The following is a 17,802-nucleotide window of genomic DNA, read 5'->3' on the forward strand; positions in this document are numbered from 1 at the left end:
AAGTATTGGATATTGCACCATATATGTTGGCATATAATTTATGTCATCCCATTATATTTTCTTTAGATCGGATTAGTTCTTGATTGATATGAACAATCGGATCAGATTGCATTACTTATTAAAAAATAATAATAATAATTAAATATAAAAATAACTATAGATTTAGTGAGTTTTATGTGAAAATTGTCAAAAAAACTCTAAATTCGAATTTAATCTGAAATATCATTTAAATCGAAATTCATCCGAACTTAAATTCATTTGAGATAATCATCCTTCAATTTATTTCGAATTGATTTTGAGGTTCGAATTTGATTCAAATGATTTTTTTTTTCAATCCACATAATTTGAAATCTAATTAGATACATCTGAGTAGTGAATTCGATCCGAATCTAATAATCTTTAGAATAAAAATAAGCGTAACTTAAAATTTTTAAAAGTAAATGGAGCGGTTTGAATATAGTGGGGATAATTGGAAATTCAACCCAGTATTAATCCACTGTCGCAAATGGGTCCATTTCAACTTTGCTAGACTCCAGCACTCCCTCCACGTAAGAACTCAAAATTTTGTCGCGCATTGTGACACTTCGAGTCTCCTACGGAGGAGTAAATGTGGAGAAGGAGCTTTAGCAACGGCGTTAGCTTGACACGGACGTTAAAGGGTAAGAAATGGGACGCGCTGGTGATCGGCGGAGGCCACAACGGCTTGATAGCCGCCGCTTATTTGGCTCGCGGAGGCCTCTCAGTGGCCGTGCTCGAGCGGCGCCACGTCATCGGTGGGGCAGCCGTGACTGAAGAGCTTATCCCTGGCTTCAAGTTCTCTCGCTGCAGCTACCTTCAAAGCCTGCTCCGCCCCTCGGTCATTAGGTGGTTCCACTCCACACTTTAGTAATTAAAACGCCTCTGATCGTGTATTGCCACATTTTCTTTACATTATATTGCTAATCGAATCGACAATGCTTTAAAATGATAAAACCTGAAGGGAATTAGAGTTGAAAAAACATGGCTTAAAGTTGTTAAAGCCAATTGCGACGTCGTTCACACCATGTCTTGATGGCCTTTACCTTCTCCTGGGGTTTGATGATCAACAGAATAATTCAGAGATTTCCAAATTCTCAAAACGTGATGCCGATACATATCCAAGGTTCTTTGAATTTATTTTTTGCTGTTAGATTGTTGTGTATGGACTATTTATTTATTAAATGTCTCTTCTGAAAGGTAATTCCCCCCCCCCCCCCCTTTTCCTGGCTAATTAACAGATATGAAAATGAGCTTTCTAAATTCTGTAAAATCATGGATTTTCTTTTGGATTCACCTCCACCTGAAGCTTTGCATGGAGATTTATCCTTTCATGATCTACTGAGGGACAAGATGCAAAAATCAGTTTTCTGGGCGCGTTGTCTGCGGCATGTCTTGTCGTTAGGCCAAAAGGATCTGGTGTATGTATCATTTGGACCACAAATGTTATTTACTTCATAAAAAAAGAAAAGAAAGTAAATGCATACATGTGTCATTTTGATTGTTGTGAAAACTATATGATAATGATTTATTAACACTCAGCTTTGTAATATTTTGATAGGGATTTTATGGACATCCTATTGTCCCCAACGACAAAGATTTTAAACAAGTGGTTTGAGGTTGTCATAGCTTAATGATTTGAATAAATTCAATGTCATGTTCTTTTATTCAATAAATCTTGTAATTTAAATCTTATATACTAGGCTTCAAAATTTGTGAAACTATGAAGGTGTTTCTGACATGAATATTTGGTGTATGATCCCATACAACTATTGCATTTGAAGCGCAATATATAATTTGTGTCAGTAGTGTTATTGATGTGTTTTTTTTTTTCCTGAAAAATTTAAAAATTATTCCTGCAAATGGAATTTCCTCTGCTTACGTTACAAATTTACTATTAGATGAATGAATTGAAGCTTGGTTTCAGAGTGATGAGGGTGTTGTCATGAATATGAAACTTCTTACTGAATGTCGCTCTTTGGTTATCTCTTTATATGTTACATGTTGTTGTATTCCACTAATTTACCATTAGTGATTAAATTCATCAAGTGCTTTGATCTTCATGAGTGTGTGGGGGTGTTTGTTTTATTTTGTCTTTCTTGATTTTCCTGATTTTATCTTTTGCTAAATACAGAGTGATGTATTGAAGGCAACAGTGGCAGCAGATGCTATCACTGGGAGTATGGTAGGACTTCTCTTTTTTATCCTCATTTGAAGTTAGATTTCATTTTGATTTAGTAGAATGATACAATTAAATTTTATGAAATTGTTTCACACACTGATGTTTTTTATTATCTATCTACACCCGTTTCTCTAAGTATTAACAACATTTAGGTGTGAGGATGATCATCCTTTCACCTTGCTTTCTTTTAAGGTTCAGATCTTTTTTTGCATTACTGAAAAAATACAAAAGGATGTTGGTTTAAACTGACTGATGTTAGATTCAGTGTCAATCTATCTCAAAATCCGGAGTCTGGGGTTGTGTGGTGCTCTACTGAATTAATTGTACATTGCTCAATTGGCACTCTCAATTATTCTAGGCAAGTATCCATGCACCCGGGAGTGGATACGTGCTGCTGCATCATGTTATGGGTGAAACTGATGGTGATCGTAACCTTTGGTCGTAAGTATTTCATTTGTGAAGTTGATGTAAATCGTAATGATGCTACTGTAAACTGCAAAATAGTAAGGTACAAATTGTCAAGTTCAAAATTAGATCTATTTTACTATCCCATGCATTATTCCAGCTTGGATGTTTGTAATCACCTGAGGCTTTTAACTCATGTTCCAAATTTTTCTCTCAATCACCCTTGATATGATACAAGGATGATGGATCGGTTCCAGCAATTCAGTACTTCTCCATTTCAAGATCTGTAATAAAGAGGATATTAGTAGTGAATTGGGATAATTTGTGGAATAAAATAACAAGGTTAAAAGACAGTTGTAAATGGCAAAGCGTGAGTTTACATCATTGTAAGTTAACAAGTTTATTTATGTTATGATTGGGTTGGACTTCTCTATATGATTGAGTATCTTACTACTCCTTGCAACAAATTGGAAACACCTGGTCTACAACACACGTCGACTTTTATGATTGGTAGTGTCAAACTATTTGAATTTCATGACCTCAAGAGGTTATGTATCAAGGAGATAATTTTAGTTCAATTGCTTCACAAAAGCTTTTGAACAGATTCATAAAAAATTCGAACAGATGATTTTAGTTCAATTGTCTTCCTTTTCCAATTCCATTAAAAATTCCATGAACTTAGCATGCGGTTTTAGTATATTTCTTGTTTTCCTTGGAATGGATTTGAGTATATTTTTTGTTTTCCTTGAGTGCATATTATATTACATTAGGGTTGTACAAGATCCACTTAAATAACATAATGCTATGGACAGAATAGTTAGAGAGAGAGAGAAGTTCAATTTATCAATAAAGCTCCCCTCGTACCATCCAGGTTTCCCACAAAAAGGGGGGGGGGTGTGAATTAGTTAAAGTATAACAAATGCTTTTTGGTTAGCGAGAACATTTAATTCAACCAGCATATAGCTGAAATATATTAGTTATAGTATGTAAAATGAGCTTTTCATGCTAGAGTTACATTCCTTGTAGGCATGTTGAAGGTGGGATGGGTTCAGTATCCTTGGCCATAAGTAAAGCTGCCACCAAAGCTGGTGCACATATTCTAGTGAATACAGAGGTGTGTTTAGTGTTCTTCCTCATGTTGTGTTAATTATTTTTTACACAACTCTTTCATTCAAGCATACCTCTTAACCTATGCAATACTGGAGCCTTGGTCTGGAGTGAAGATGTGAATATAACTGCAATGTATTTTTCTTTGAGTTTGACCTTTTAATGATCCACTCTTGTGTATTTAATGAGTTATTTAATTTCCTCTCGTCTTTATTCCTTTCCACAGTATTATTTGAATAGTTTGCTATGGTTTTTCATTAGATTTTATGTTCCTGGGTTTTGAACTTTTTATCTTTGCATACAGGTTTCACAAATAATGATCGGAGACTCTGGTGAAGTAGATGGGGTTGGTTCACTTTATGCATTGCGTCGACTGAGTTGATCTAAAGGTTTAATCAGACTATCAGATAATTTACTATGTTGTTTAACTAGGTATTGCTAGTTGATGGGACACGAGTTCATTCTTCATTTGTTTTGTCAAATGCAACCCCTTATAAGACTTTCATGGTAAGAAGTGTATTGCTGGTAATCTTTTTGTTCAAAAGTTATGTCTGATTAAAGATTAATGTGATGATTCATGTTGTACAAACTTTCCTTACTATCAGATATTTCCTCTCAAAACTTAAGTTTTTCTAGTGCAGGGATTGGTTCCTCGAGATGTTTTACCAGATGATTTTCTTCGTGCTATTAAGTACTCAGACTACCACTCTGTAAGATTGCTTAATTAATAGCTTCTATTGCTGATGCCCGGCAAAATGTTAAACTTTATGCCCCTTTCATTTTTCAATCTCTAATTTCAGATTACTTTGTAATTTTGAATCATTATTTCTTTAAGATGTTGTTGTTGATTCATCACTATTGTTTCATTGGTTTGAAATTAATGGATTCTCAATCCTTGTTAATCAAGATCTACTGATTAAATCAGGGAGTTACGAAAATCAATGTTGCTGTTGATAAATTGCCACAATTTCATTGTTTCAAGTCAAGCCAACTTGAGGTGGGCCCTCATCATACAGCCACTGTACACATTGGTTGTGAAAGGTATGCTTTTATTTTTATGCTTAAAACGTATTGCATGGGATCTTCTTTTCTTTTTTAAATGAGGTTGTCCAATTGCCTGCACCTACTTCTATAACTGGTTATGCCTGCTTTTGCAAGTGGTATTGTTGTGTTATATGCCTGGATTAAAATAATGTTGAAAATTAGAGATTCAATCTCCCAATTTGATACCAGCTTGTTACGTGCACAGGTTTTAGAACTGAATTGTTTAATTTTAGAGTGTGATACTGCTACTGCTCATTATCGATTATTTATTTCATTTGTCAAGTATGGAAGAGATTGGCTCAGCTTGTCAAGATGCTTGGAATGGTTTACCATCGCGAAGGCCTGTTATGGAGATGACAATTCCTTCTTCACTGGACAAAACTATTTCTCCGCCTGGTAAGGGCTTAGTTCCTTTTGCCTGCCTCAGTTTTCTTGGACAACTGCTATTTTTTCTTCACTGAAGGTAAAAAAAGGTAAAAAAACTGCAAATAATTTTCTCAAGGAGAGAAACGAAAGTGCAATAAATTGGACACTTTGTCGATACTTTCAAGTTGTAGATAATGCTCTTACTTACATATTATGTGTTCAACCTATGAGGTATGTTATTTTACCTAACTAAATTATGATTGTAGAAGAATGATCTGCACATTTTCTTGTAGGTAAACATGTTGTCAGCTTATTCACACAATACACACCGTATAAACCTTCAGATGGTAGCTGGGAAGATCCTACATACAGAGTGAGTTGCAGTTCCAACTAGTTCAATTTTTTGTCTTGTTCACTGCTTTGGTACTCTCTCAACTGTCGGTTTGCATTTCTATTTGATACATTAGAAGAAGATTTTTACACTTGTCATGTTCTTGCTTGTTAGCAAAACTAAACAGATGCATTGTGAGCTAATTGATATTGTCTCTGTAGGAATCATACGGGCAAAAATGTTTTAGTTTGATTGATGAATATGCCCCTGGCTTCAGCTCATCAGTAATTGGTTACGACTTGCTGACACCACCTGATCTCGAAAGAGAATTTGGTCTTACAGGTAATTTGACTTCCCAGCCGTAGACCTGTAAGTAGTGCCTATTGGAAATTGACATGATGAATATCCATAATCTTTAGCTAAACACTACACTTTTTTACTGCATTGTTGAGTTTACTAAATCTTGACCGTCCATGACAGGCGGAAATATTTTTCATGGTGCTATGGGTTTGGACTCCCTTTTCTTGATGCGACCTGTCAAAGGATGGTAATGCTTAACAACTGGGGATGATCCATGAAATTTTTATAATAAGAGACAGAAATCATTTTCTTTAAAATTACAGGTCAGGTTACAGGACTCCGGTAAGAGGGTTATACTTGTGTGGGAGCGGATCACATCCTGGAGGTGGAGTAATGGGTGCACCTGGTCGCAACGCTGCTCATGTCGTTCTACAAGATTTCAAGAAGCAATCTCGTTAGTTTAGATTAATAAGAGATGTCTAATACATGAAACTATGCATGTGTATGTGTTTGTCCGCATTATTGTAGAATAATAAAATATAGAAATCATTTCGATGCACTTATATATTACAAAACTTTTAATTTTGATGAATTTTCTTGTAAATACGTGACGCCCAGTTGACTAGAGTACTCATTACTTGATTACTTGACTGTTTTGTTTAATTTGGGTATTAAATTATAAAATTAAACTAAATTCATTATTGATGGTGTGTTTAGCAGCTTGCATTTACTGCATTGTATTATATTAAAATATTATTTTTACGCTAACCTGCAGTTTTTAATTATATTGCACTGCATTAAAAAAGTGATTAATACAGTGAAAGGTGTATAAATAAACCTATGAGGAGTGGGGTTTTGGCTATTGCATTAAAATACTAATTATATTTTAAATATAGTTATTTTAACTTTTATTATTCAGTAAATTATATAAATTATAAAAATTATATAAATTAAATCAATTAAATATTAATTTATATTTATACCTAAATAATAAAATTTAAATTAAATAACAATATAAAATAATAATAAACCTCAATATTTAATATATAAATGATAATACATTATTTTACTTTCGTTACATAAAATCATTTAAATTAAACAACGATATTCCACATTAATAAATAAAAATAAGTTTATAATTTAATATTATATTGTTTATAATATAATATATTATATTACTACATAATACTAATTTTCCTTATAATATTAAGTTATACTATATTATAATGACTAATATATAGATATAAATTATATTAAATATTTTTATATAATTTATTAACAATATTATAGTATTTTATCATACATAGTACAAAAATAAAATCATAAATTTTAATAATATTAATTTAATTATTATATTAATATAAAATCATATTATTTTATATAATACAGTTCATACTATACCAAATCTAATATGCACATTACAATTTAATACAATACACCTTAGTACAATATAGTTAATGGTGTGTTTGACATAATGCATTATATTGCATAATGATGTATTAAGCTACAATATAGTTTTTATATCATTATTTATGTTACTATTAATTGTAAATTATTATCATTTAAATTTACTAATACTTAGGTACTTATTATTAGTTACATTAAACTATTTAAAAATAATTAATTTTTATATATTAATTATTGTAATATAATGGCATAATGTAACATTTTATTGTACTTTTATACACTATTTAATGTTTATTATTACTTATATTAAATTTAATAATAATAATAATAATATACTTAAATAATACTTCATGTAATTATATTTTTAATATAATTAATATAAAAATAAAAATATAATAGAATATTAAATTAAAAACTTATTTTATTTATTAACTAATAATGCAGCCATTGATGCAGCCAAACATCAGACTGCACTCTTTCATTAAACACGTTCTGCCTAAAGTACTCGACAATCACTGGTCTGTGGAATGAATGAAAGAGTGCTTGTACTCATCAATATCAAATCAGCATATGTTCATAATTTTAAACTGTGACAGCATATTATCATAAATGGCCAAAGTTTGGTGGGTTGTATAAAGGGAAAAATCCCTGTGAAAGAAGATTGAAAAAGAAAATCTCATCGAACAACAATTAAAAAAAAAAGGGCCAATAATGGTACACAATGCCTTTGATTCGCTGGAGCTAATCAGCAATTGCTCGCCAAAAATCGATGCTGTCGCATCTTACGGCTTGAAAATCCTCCTTGGCTGTTCCGATGGCTCTCTCAAAATCTACAGTCCAGGGTCCTCAGAGTCCGACCGATCTCCACCGTCCGACTATCAGTCTCTCCGCAAGGAATCATACGAGCTTGAGAGAACCATTTCTGGCTTCTCGAAGAAGCCTATTTTGTCAATGGAGGTATTGGCCTCTAGACAGCTCCTCTTATCGCTCTCTGAATCGATTGCTTTCCATAGGCTCCCCAATTTGGAGACAATCGCTGTGTTAACTAAAGCCAAAGGTGCTAATGTGTACTCATGGGACGATCGAAGAGGCTTTTTGTGTTTCGCCAGGCAAAAGAGAGTCTGTATTTTCAGACATGATGGTATTTACCTTAATTTATCTTTTGGTTCTGATCATTTGTAGAATTTAGAGAAAGAAACTTTTCAAAAATAACAATAGTTGTCAAATTTTAGATTTTGTACCTTATTTTTCTTATCAGTCACACTTTGTGAGAATTTGAGGCATATTGAGTGAATTCAACTGTTAGAAACTTTTATCGCTATTCACTTAGATTTTGTCCCACCAGGAAGAAGCAGCTGCAGCTTAGATGTGGGAATGAATGATATATATATATTTTTTCAAATATTGATGTGAAAATAGAATTTGCTAATTCAGCTGCAGCTTGTAGTGGAAAGTTGAAGTTCAAAAATGTATTTGTGGTTAATCTGTATGTGTTGCTCTAGGGGGGCGAGGATTCGTAGAGGTAAAAGATTTTGGAGTACCAGATACTGTGAAGTCTATGTCTTGGTGCGGTGAAAATATATGTATAGCAATTAGGAAAGGATACATGATACTGAATGCGACAAATGGTGCATTGTCTGAGGTGTTTCCTTCTGGGAGAATTGGACCGCCATTAGTGGTCTCGCTTCTTTCTGGTGAACTCCTTCTTGGAAAGGTACTTGTCTTTGATGATCATTTGCTGCAAAACAAATTTATATTTTATAGTTTTTATATTTAGTTTAGATTAAATTTGGCAGACAAAAAAGTAACAATTCATTTCTTTTCCTGCTAGTTGCTATGTCTATGAAAGCTTTCCTTTCTATAGACATTCCTATGTTCTGCTTCTCTGTTCTTGTATGTTAAAATGTCCTTGAACTGCATATGAATAGAAAACCATTTTACGATGAATTAATGAACAAACTCGTTACCGTGTGTATTTAGAATGAATGCACCCATGATTAATCGCTGCTTGGGGATCTCAAATTCCTAATTTACTGTATGCAAAACAAATATTGATTTCTGATATCAACTTATACAGCAGTTCAATATCTTGCTTGAGAGTTATTAAGGTAAAGTTTCTTACTGCTGTCAGGAGAACATTGGGGTATTTGTGGACCAAAATGGTAAGCTTCTTCAGGCAGACAGGATTTGCTGGTCAGAGGCACCTATCGCTGTTATCATCCAAAAGCCTTATGCAATTGCTTTGTTACCTAGACGTGTTGAGGTAGTCTGACTAAATGGTAGTTCATTTTCTTTAATTTGATGGAAGTTTGGCATTTATGCGTTTCTGCTATTCTCTTTTACAGGTTCGATCTCTTCGAGTTCCGTATGCTTTGATACAGACAATTGTTCTCCAAAATGTCCGGCATCTTATTCCAAGCAGCAATGCTGTTATTGTTGCATTAGAAAATTCTATTTTTGGGCTCTTCCCTGTCCCTCTTGGCGCACAGGTATCTTAGTACTCTTGATAAGGTCAATGTTATGTATAGATAGACATAGGATTTGTAAAAGCAAATTGGACTGATATAAGATTTCATGTGAATTAAGAATAATTCTTTTTATAGTCTTATAATTGCCATTTATGTCTTTTGTTGCTTTATCATGCTTTTGGCCATGACTTGGTGGTCTAATGTAGAAAGAACACAATACCTTGCTTCAAGAATTGCATAAGAATTTTTGTCTGTTAATGAATTGCAGATTGTACAATTGACAGCATCTGGGGATTTTGAGGAGGCTTTGGCCTTGTGCAAGCTGCTTCCACCAGAAGATGCAAGCCTTCGAGCTGCAAAGGAGGGATCAATTCACATAAGGTGAATATCCCTCTTCACTCTCTCTCTCTCTCTCTCTCTCTCTCTCTCTCGCTCTCTCAACTTTCACACCTTCTTTAAGAAAAAAATTATGAGACAGTAATACATCAAATCAATTTTGCAGTACAGTTTTGTATACTGCAACTGAACATGCAAAAAGAACAAACCAAGCTCTATATTTATCAAACTGCATCATGAATTTATTATGATGTATAAACTCCATGCCCGGAACCTGACTTGATTTAAAAGTTTAATTGATTGCATTGCGGGTTTATTGGCTGGCCCAAGTGCCCTGATCTTCCTTTTGGGTAGCCATGGATGGATAATATTGGCTCTGCTGGGCTGAGGAAAGAGCTTGATGAAATTTTAGCCGGTTTCTCAAAATTTGGGTGCAGCCAAATGCTGGTGTTTTTCTTGCTGGATTTTTGAAGTTACATTTTTATCAAAATCTTGAGCATCATTTCTAAATCCAACTCTACTCATTGTGCAATGTCATTACAGCTGTTGCATCATTACAGCTGTTGCAAAAACTGGTGGTCGTAAGGCTCATAACCTTTAGGTCACGGGTTCAAATCCTGTTAAATGTTAATTATATAATTAATTAACACGTTTTTCTTTCCCTGTTGGAGTGGAAAGATAGAGGCACTATATTATCACAGTCAACTATAAGAAATCATTCCTATTAACTACATTACTTTACCCTAGCGGATAGCGGGAATCAAACCGGCATCTTCTCCTTGGTAGAGAGAAATTTTACTGTTCGATTATATTCACATTTTTTCCTTGAAATGTCTGGAAATTCTTTATCTAAAGTTAGGCCAGATACTCTCTTCAGGGTAATTCCATCAAATTCCAGTACCAAACCATTTAAAATCAATTTACTAAGTAGATATTGAACTTCAATATTAATTGCAATTCATTATTGAATAGTTTTCAATATTTTTATTTTTAATTATTGTTATATTACTATTTATTTCTAATATTTTAATGCACTAACAGACAAAAAACTGAGTTTCTAATGTATTAAAATCTGTGGTTTTTTTTTTTTTTTTTGTATTTCAGTTAGCATCCTCACTTTGTTAAAGTGAGGATATCCACATTAAAGAAGAATTACACACGACATTAAAGAAGAATTACACACGCACATACACACTTATATTAATTATCAGATAATTATATTATCTTTATTAGAATTCTATTAAATAGATTCAATTTTTGAAATTTTGATTACTATTATTTTTCTACAATAATATATCTTTATAATAGAATTTTATTGTTTATAATAATAAGTATGCTTGCTTAGAGAAAAAAACAGAAAATGACATATTATGATCTTTGCTTTGCTTTGCATTGTTGTGGGTACCATCTAATTGAGGTGGTAAAATCTCTTATCTTGGAAACAGTAGGTCTGGGATTCGAGCCCTGCTTACATAGGTGGGGAGGGGGTTGGGTTTCCATTAGGTTAAACAATTAAAAAAAAAATTGATCTATGCTTTTCTACATAAGGTTTACATTTATATGGTGGCTGATGGATTCCGTTGTACATCATATATGTGCAGTGCATATTTTGCTGATTAATCATTCAGGTTATGCATGGTTGTATGATTTTTTGTTTTTCTCATCTGCTCGTGATGTATATAATAGTGGACTATAGGTCCTCGTGCTTGTACATTTTCAACCATAAACTAGTGTTAATTTAGTTTGTTACTGTTTTTACAGATTTGCTCACTACCTTTTTGACACCGGGAGCTATGAGGAGGCCATGGAACATTTCTTGGCATCTCAAGTGGATATTACCTATGCGCTTTCTTTGTATCCATCTATTGTGCTTCCTAAAACAACTGTGGTTCCTGAACCAGAAAGGCTGTTGGACATTTCTTCTGATGCTCCAAGTCTCTCAAGAGGTTCTTCTGGGATGTCAGACGATATGGAGTCCTCCCCTCCAGCACAGCTATCAGAATTGGATGAAAATGCAACACTTAAATCCAAGAAAATGAGTCATAATACTCTCATGGCTCTCATTAAGTTCCTGCAAAAGAAGAGATCCAGTATAATTGAAAAGGCCACTGCTGAGGGAACGGAAGAGGTTGTTTTAGATGCTGTGGGAGATAACTTTACATCTCATGATTCCACCAGGTTTAAGAAATCAAGCAAGGTGAATTACTAGTTTCCTTTAGTATACTTTTCTCAAAATTTCGTGTGTCATTACCCTATATAATATGTTTGCTATTCATGATATTACGTTTAAATAAATGTCATTGCCCTGTATAATATGTTTGCTATTCATGATATTAGGTTTATATTTTACTTTGAATGTGAATATTGCTTCTTCTTTGCTGGATGATGTCGCATCATGCTAGTTTTTATTCTATAATTGATAAATTAGTATGGATCAGATTTAGGTAAAATGATGTAGATGCACTAATGAGTGCATTGATATTGACACTTATCTGTACTAAATGTTTACATTTTTTGAGTCTTTTTTGACGATTTGTCATGATAAAAAGCTTTTCCAAATAATTTATTTCAGTTGTACAAGTTTCCAGTACACAAAAAGTTTAGGATCTAATATTTTTTTGGTCCTTTAGGGGCGTGGTACCATCCCCATGTACTCTGGTGCTAGGGAGATGGCAGCAATACTGGACACAGCGCTACTGCAAGCTCTGCTTCTTACTGGACAGTCTTCAGCGGCTTTAGAATTACTGAAAGGTCTTAACTACTGTGATGTTAAAATATGCGAGGAGATTCTTCAGAAAAAGAACCATTATGCTGCATTGCTGGAGCTTTACAAGTCCAATGCAAGGCACCGTGAAGCTCTTAAACTTCTGCATGAATTAGTTGAAGAATCAAAATCGAATCAGTCACAGGACGAGCATACCCAAAAGTTCAATCCTGAGTCAATTATTGAATATCTCAAGGTAAATATTCTCATTTATGTGATAACTTGTATCCTGTTTGCAGTTTAACAAAATCAAACCATAGCACCAAAATATTTGATGTGTATTGCATTGGAATCCAGTAGTGAGGTTGCTTTTATATTGGGTGAATCTTTGTTCCTAGAAACTAAGGAACTGGAGTGATGAGTGAGACTAGAGCCTTTATATGTGGAATACCAAACTAGTTTCTGTGGATTTTCTTTTGCAGCCACTCTGTGGGACTGACCCCATGCTTGTTCTGGAATTCTCAATGCTTGTTCTTGAAAGCTGTCCAACGCAAACCATTGAGCTATTTTTATCTGGGAATATTCCATCAGACTTGGTCAACTCTTATTTGAAGCAGTATGCTCCTAGCATGCAAGGGAGATACTTGGAGCTTATGCTTGCCATGAATGAAAATTCAATCTCTGAAAAGTTACAAAATGAAATGGTGAGAGTTCTTGATTTTGTAACTTTAAAAAAAAAAACTATGATATTTCGGTTCAGGATTTGAACGAAAAAAAAGATACTAATAAGTTTTGTATGTATCTGACTGTGGACATAGTTGGTGCAGGCAATGGTGATTATGACATGACTGCTGATAATTAGCTGAGATTTATCTTAATTATGTCTTGTAGGTGCAAATCTATCTTTCTGAAGTACTTGATTGGTACTCAGACCTTAGTGCTCAACAGAAATGGGATGAGAAGGCTTATTCACCAACAAGGAAGAAATTATTGTCTGCTTTGGAGAGTATCTCAGGATATAATCCTGAGGTTTTGTTGAAACGTCTTCCAGCAGATGCTTTATATGAAGAGCGTGCAATACTGTTGGGTAAAATGAACCAACATGAGCTTGCCTTATCTTTATATGTTCATAAGGTATTTTTGATTAATCAACCTGTTTTTCTCTTGATAAGAAGAATGGCGATGGATATAAAACCACTTGTAACAGAACATGAAATCAAGCACATAAATTGGAGGGTACTCCAAGCTACCATAATAAAACTGTTTTTCTCGTCCTTACTGAGGTTAATGCCAAGTAGGTCATACATATGGAAGGGATTCTTTGTAGGAACCTCTCATCCTTAAGAGGGAAGTAAAACACAGAAAAAAGTTATTGAAACTCTGACTACCGCTTTGTAGAGCGGGAAAGGTTTGACCGGCATAATTTTAATTCTTTGTTTTTCGCTTGATTACCTCTTTCAAGATTGGGAAAGGTTCCTCCAGCATAATCCTAGTTCTCCATTTTTCTCTTGATTTCTGGTGCATTATTATGATTACTTTCTAATTGTAGTTGGTTTTATTTTATTTTATTTATTATTATTATTATTTTTTTTAACTTTTGTAGCTTTGTGTACCTGAACTGGCACTAGTTTACTGTGATCGAGTGTATGAGTCTATAGCTCATCAACCATCTGGAAAATCTTCTGGCAATATTTATCTCACGCTTCTGCAAATATATCTGAATCCAAGGATGGCAACCAAGAATTTCGAGAAGCAAATTACAAATCTGGTATCATCTCAGAATACAACCATACCAAAGGCTGGGTCTGTAACTGCAGTCAAGGTTAAAGGAGGACGTACAACCAAGAAAATTGCTTCCATAGAGGGCGCTGAGGATATGCGAATGAGTCCCAGCAGCACTGACAGTGGCAGGAGTGATGGTGATGCGGAAGAATTTAGTGAGGAGGGAGATTCTACTATCATGATTGATCAGGTCCTTGATCTGTTGAGCCAAAGGTGGGATAGAATCAATGGAGCTCAGGCTCTCAAGCTCCTGCCAAGAGAAACTAAACTACAGGTATAGTTTTTGTTGTTAAGAATTGTATGTTCCTGCTGTTTGTAATGATTTCTTTGCTGAAATAGACCTTGTGTTTATCTCACGGTTCTATATGCGAGTAGATTTTGTATGTTAGTTCATGTTGGCAGTTAGCCTCTTTAACAGAGTTTCCAGATAGTGAGGAAGTAGCGACAGTGTATTTATTGAATGTGTAAATGATTCAATACCATCTATGTGTTTTAATCCTTGTGTATCCATGCTGGGCAGTAGTATTTTATTTGTAAGCTTCTTTCGTATTACGTGCAGAACTTGCTTCCATTTCTTGAACCTCTTTTGAGAAAATCCAGTGAAGCCCACCGGAACCTTTCAGTGATTAAGAGTCTGAGGCAGAGTGAGAACCTGCAGGTAGCATGAATTCTTCTTCTTTGAGTTTTAATTGGCAAATGAGTTACTAGAAATTCAGTTTTTTCTTTTACAATGACATGGCTGATAGCGCATGCTTCTGATTAGCTCTAACTTAACTTATATACATCCAATCTAGTTATCTAATTGAAGAATTGTCTGAACAGGTGAAAGATGAACTCTACAACCAGAGGAAAACAGTAGTGAAAATCACCAGTGACAGTATGTGCTCGCTTTGCAGCAAGAAAATAGGAACTAGTGTTTTTGCAGTCTATCCTAATGGGAAAACGATAGTGCACTTCGTTTGCTTTAGAGATTCACAAAGTATGAAAGCTGTGGCAAAAGGCTCACCACTAAGGAAGCGATGATGATTATGGGAGTGCTGCTGTAAAGAAATATTTTTCACGCTGAAGCATTTTGAGTAGCCACCTGTGTGCATACATTTCACTTGTCAATACCAGTGATGCTGTTTTGAAATGGGAAACTGCTGCTGGCGCGCGTGTGTATATATATATATATATATTGATATACATGACAGGCTTGAGAGTTAGCTTGGTATTGGTTTGTAGATTGTGTGTGTCTGTGAGGTTCTTTAGTTTGAAAATCTCTCTCTCCGGCCTTTTCATCTAAAGCATGTTGTAAGGAAAACGCTGCAATAAATTTATGTTTATATCTGCATTTTTGGGTAAAATTATCATGTTATTATGATATGGATTGATGATATTGTTTTCAAACTGAGAACTCGATGAGATTTTTGTTGTTGTGTCGTGTTTCTGACTCAAGTGTATTTCGGAGGGAAGGAGCATTGATCGAAACGCATACTTAAATTTGCGTTAGCTACACTGACTTGATGATTTAGAACTTTTTGCTTTCCCAGTCATACGATAAACAACCACACCGAGCCTGGCACCATTGCACGGAAGATCTGCGTGTATGGTCTCAACATCAAACAGCTTCTTCGCCTTCTTGAAAAACACCGAGTCTTTCTTCCACCTCCTCAAATGAGCCATAACAAAACTCATCATCTTCTTCTTCGGCTCAGGCTCGCCTGAATTCAGAAACAAACGTAGCGTTACAAGTAAAGGATCAAAGAGGTGATCATGATACACAACGTCAGAGGCAAGTATAACGTCAAACTCCCGTCCAACGACCGCCACGTCATTAGCCTCAGCCTCTCCCCACCTAAGAGGCGCAACGTGGACGGACCCTCCGCGGAGGGATATCAAACCAGCATTGGCGTCAACGTTGAATTGGAGGTTGGTCAAAACATGAGGGAGGTCGGTGACCGTGACTTTAGCCCCGAGGATAGCCGCTGCAGCCATGCCAACGAGACCAGTGCCCGAACCAAGCTCAAGGATGTTGAGCTGGCAACCGTTGGATAAACTGGAGGCGAGGGGGCTGTTGCTAGGGTGACTGCAGAACTGGTCTAGGAGAGTAACTAGCGTGGTGGCTGCGGGCCAGAGCTTGAAGGAAAGGCCCTGTGACGGCAGCTGCCGTATGACCAGCGTTGACTCAATCGAGGGCATGTAATGTTGCTCGGTCTCGGATGAGGATGAAGTCAAAGTGTCCTGCGTTAGCATGGCCATGGGCAAAGGACCGTTTCCATGTGTTTCATCAGCTGGAAACAGCATTTTTGCAGGATTTATTTCCATGTCGTCTTCATCGTTTTCCTGAGTAGCCATTTTCTTATGACCTTGGGATGCGCCGCAAATGCCAGTAAATATCGCTTTCCTTAAATGGCTCGTTAGTGTCGTTAGGGCTTGTGTATTTGTACATGTCAAATTTAACGGAAAAAGTCACTTTCATCCAGTTTCATGGAATAGTCTATTCCATTCATATTTGTTAAATTATGACCTAAAATACCATTTCGCTAATTCACCATTAGTTTAATGCTGTTAATTAGTAGTTCATTGAAGGTAAAATATAATTTTTTATTAAAGTGGTATAAATTATATTAAAATATTTTTTTATACAATTAAATAACACTACAAAATATGTAAAATTTATTAATTTTTTCTTAAATGAAATCAACGATGAAATAGTTTAATATAGCCATTGAATAATCACCATAAGCACAAATTGTAACTAACACAATATTTTTAAATCATTGGAAGAAAAACTCAAAAATACAACCAATTTTTATGTGATTGCATGTGCTGAAAATCTTTTTAATCTTTAACTAATTTTTATTTTGAGCTTTGCCACCACTCTTCTTTGACCATTATTATCTCCCTCAAGTCCTTATCACTCTCCTTAAGTTGGTTCACAGTGCAATTAAAGAGTATACTTATACGAATATGAAAATTGTGATTTTTTTTTATACTTAAATCTCGGGTTTATAGGGTTTTTCATGCCGCCAAAATAGAGAGTAGTGCAAAATAATTGTTTGAAATAGAAGTTTTCATCTTTTTTCGGTATTTCATGTCAACTTTTATTTATTATTTTAATTTTCTCTTTAATAGAAAATCATTTTTTACCCTCAATGAATAACTAACAAACGGTATTTAACTAATAGTGAGTTAATAAAATGATGCTTTGAGTTATTATTTAAAAAGCAAGGATGAAATGAACTATTGTATGAAACCCTAGGGATGAGAATTGATTTTTCCCTAAATTTAAATACTTCTAATTTATAAGCATTTTTCTTTAAATATGTACGTCAAATTATTATAATTTATCTTCTTTGTAATAATTTTTTTA

The 17,802-nt window shown here is 34.5% G+C and overlaps 3 protein-coding genes across 7 annotated transcripts; 2 read left to right on the top strand and 1 right to left on the bottom strand.

The window, feature by feature from the left end:
* The first annotated feature begins 479 nt into the window (after positions 1-479).
* LOC102627104 (uncharacterized) lies at positions 480-6,451 on the top strand. 4 transcript variants are annotated; one of them, XM_006466730.3, is made up of 16 exons: positions 486-864; positions 980-1,141; positions 1,257-1,436; positions 1,577-1,634; positions 2,150-2,200; positions 2,556-2,638; positions 3,629-3,716; positions 4,014-4,055; positions 4,142-4,216; positions 4,351-4,419; positions 4,635-4,750; positions 5,037-5,149; positions 5,413-5,492; positions 5,672-5,792; positions 5,931-5,997; positions 6,074-6,451. In XM_006466730.3, exons 1-16 carry the CDS (start codon positions 608-610, stop codon positions 6,207-6,209), a joined length of 1,698 nt encoding a protein of 565 aa, XP_006466793.1. In that variant the 5' UTR covers positions 486-607; the 3' UTR covers positions 6,210-6,451. The 4 variants fall into 4 exon arrangements, 3 of the variants coding, with proteins under 3 accessions (XP_006466793.1, XP_052300947.1, XP_024957189.1); XM_025101421.2 differs by lacking the exon at positions 1,257-1,436 and having other exon boundaries at positions 488-864; XR_003066479.2 differs by lacking the exons at positions 5,931-5,997; positions 6,074-6,451 and having other exon boundaries at positions 480-864; positions 5,037-5,226; positions 5,672-5,733.
* A 1,163-nt stretch (positions 6,452-7,614) lies between these two features.
* On the top strand, positions 7,615-15,793 carry LOC102626538 (vacuolar sorting protein 39). Of its 2 annotated transcripts, XM_006466728.4 has the most exons (12): positions 7,615-8,298; positions 8,660-8,871; positions 9,289-9,420; positions 9,503-9,646; positions 9,894-10,006; positions 11,723-12,158; positions 12,592-12,921; positions 13,148-13,369; positions 13,557-13,799; positions 14,269-14,721; positions 15,007-15,105; positions 15,270-15,793. In XM_006466728.4, exons 1-12 carry the CDS (start codon positions 7,869-7,871, stop codon positions 15,468-15,470), a joined length of 3,015 nt encoding a protein of 1,004 aa, XP_006466791.1. In that variant the 5' UTR covers positions 7,615-7,868; the 3' UTR covers positions 15,471-15,793. The 2 variants fall into 2 exon arrangements, with proteins under 2 accessions (XP_006466791.1, XP_024952831.1); XM_025097063.2 differs by lacking the exon at positions 15,007-15,105.
* Positions 15,794-15,935: 142 nt separating this feature from the next.
* LOC102626836 (uncharacterized) lies at positions 15,936-16,921 on the bottom strand. The gene has a single exon (XM_006466729.4). The coding sequence runs from the start codon at positions 16,782-16,784 to the stop codon at positions 15,936-15,938; it is 849 nt and encodes a 282-aa protein (XP_006466792.1). The 5' UTR covers positions 16,785-16,921.
* Positions 16,922-17,802: the final 881 nt, after the last annotated feature.

This window comes from Citrus sinensis, chromosome 7 (assembly GCF_022201045.2).
Source record: "Citrus sinensis cultivar Valencia sweet orange chromosome 7, DVS_A1.0, whole genome shotgun sequence".
NCBI lineage: Eukaryota > Viridiplantae > Streptophyta > Magnoliopsida > Sapindales > Rutaceae > Citrus > Citrus sinensis.

Coding starts and splice junctions, on each gene's coding strand:
- LOC102627104 (XM_006466730.3), top strand. CDS start 608: ATGTGGAGAAGGAGCTTTAGCAACGGCGTTAGCTTGACACGGACGTTA. Junction 2,639..3,628: donor GGTGATCGTAACCTTTGGTC/GTAAGTATTTCA, acceptor CATTCCTTGTAG/GCATGTTGAAGGTGGGATGG. Junction 4,751..5,036: donor GTACACATTGGTTGTGAAAG/GTATGCTTTTAT, acceptor TCATTTGTCAAG/TATGGAAGAGATTGGCTCAG.
- LOC102626538 (XM_006466728.4), top strand. CDS start 7,869: ATGGTACACAATGCCTTTGATTCGCTGGAGCTAATCAGCAATTGCTCG. Junction 12,159..12,591: donor GGTTTAAGAAATCAAGCAAG/GTGAATTACTAG, acceptor TTGGTCCTTTAG/GGGCGTGGTACCATCCCCAT. Junction 14,722..15,006: donor CAAGAGAAACTAAACTACAG/GTATAGTTTTTG, acceptor TATTACGTGCAG/AACTTGCTTCCATTTCTTGA.
- LOC102626836 (XM_006466729.4), bottom strand. CDS start 16,784: ATGGCTACTCAGGAAAACGATGAAGACGACATGGAAATAAATCCTGCA.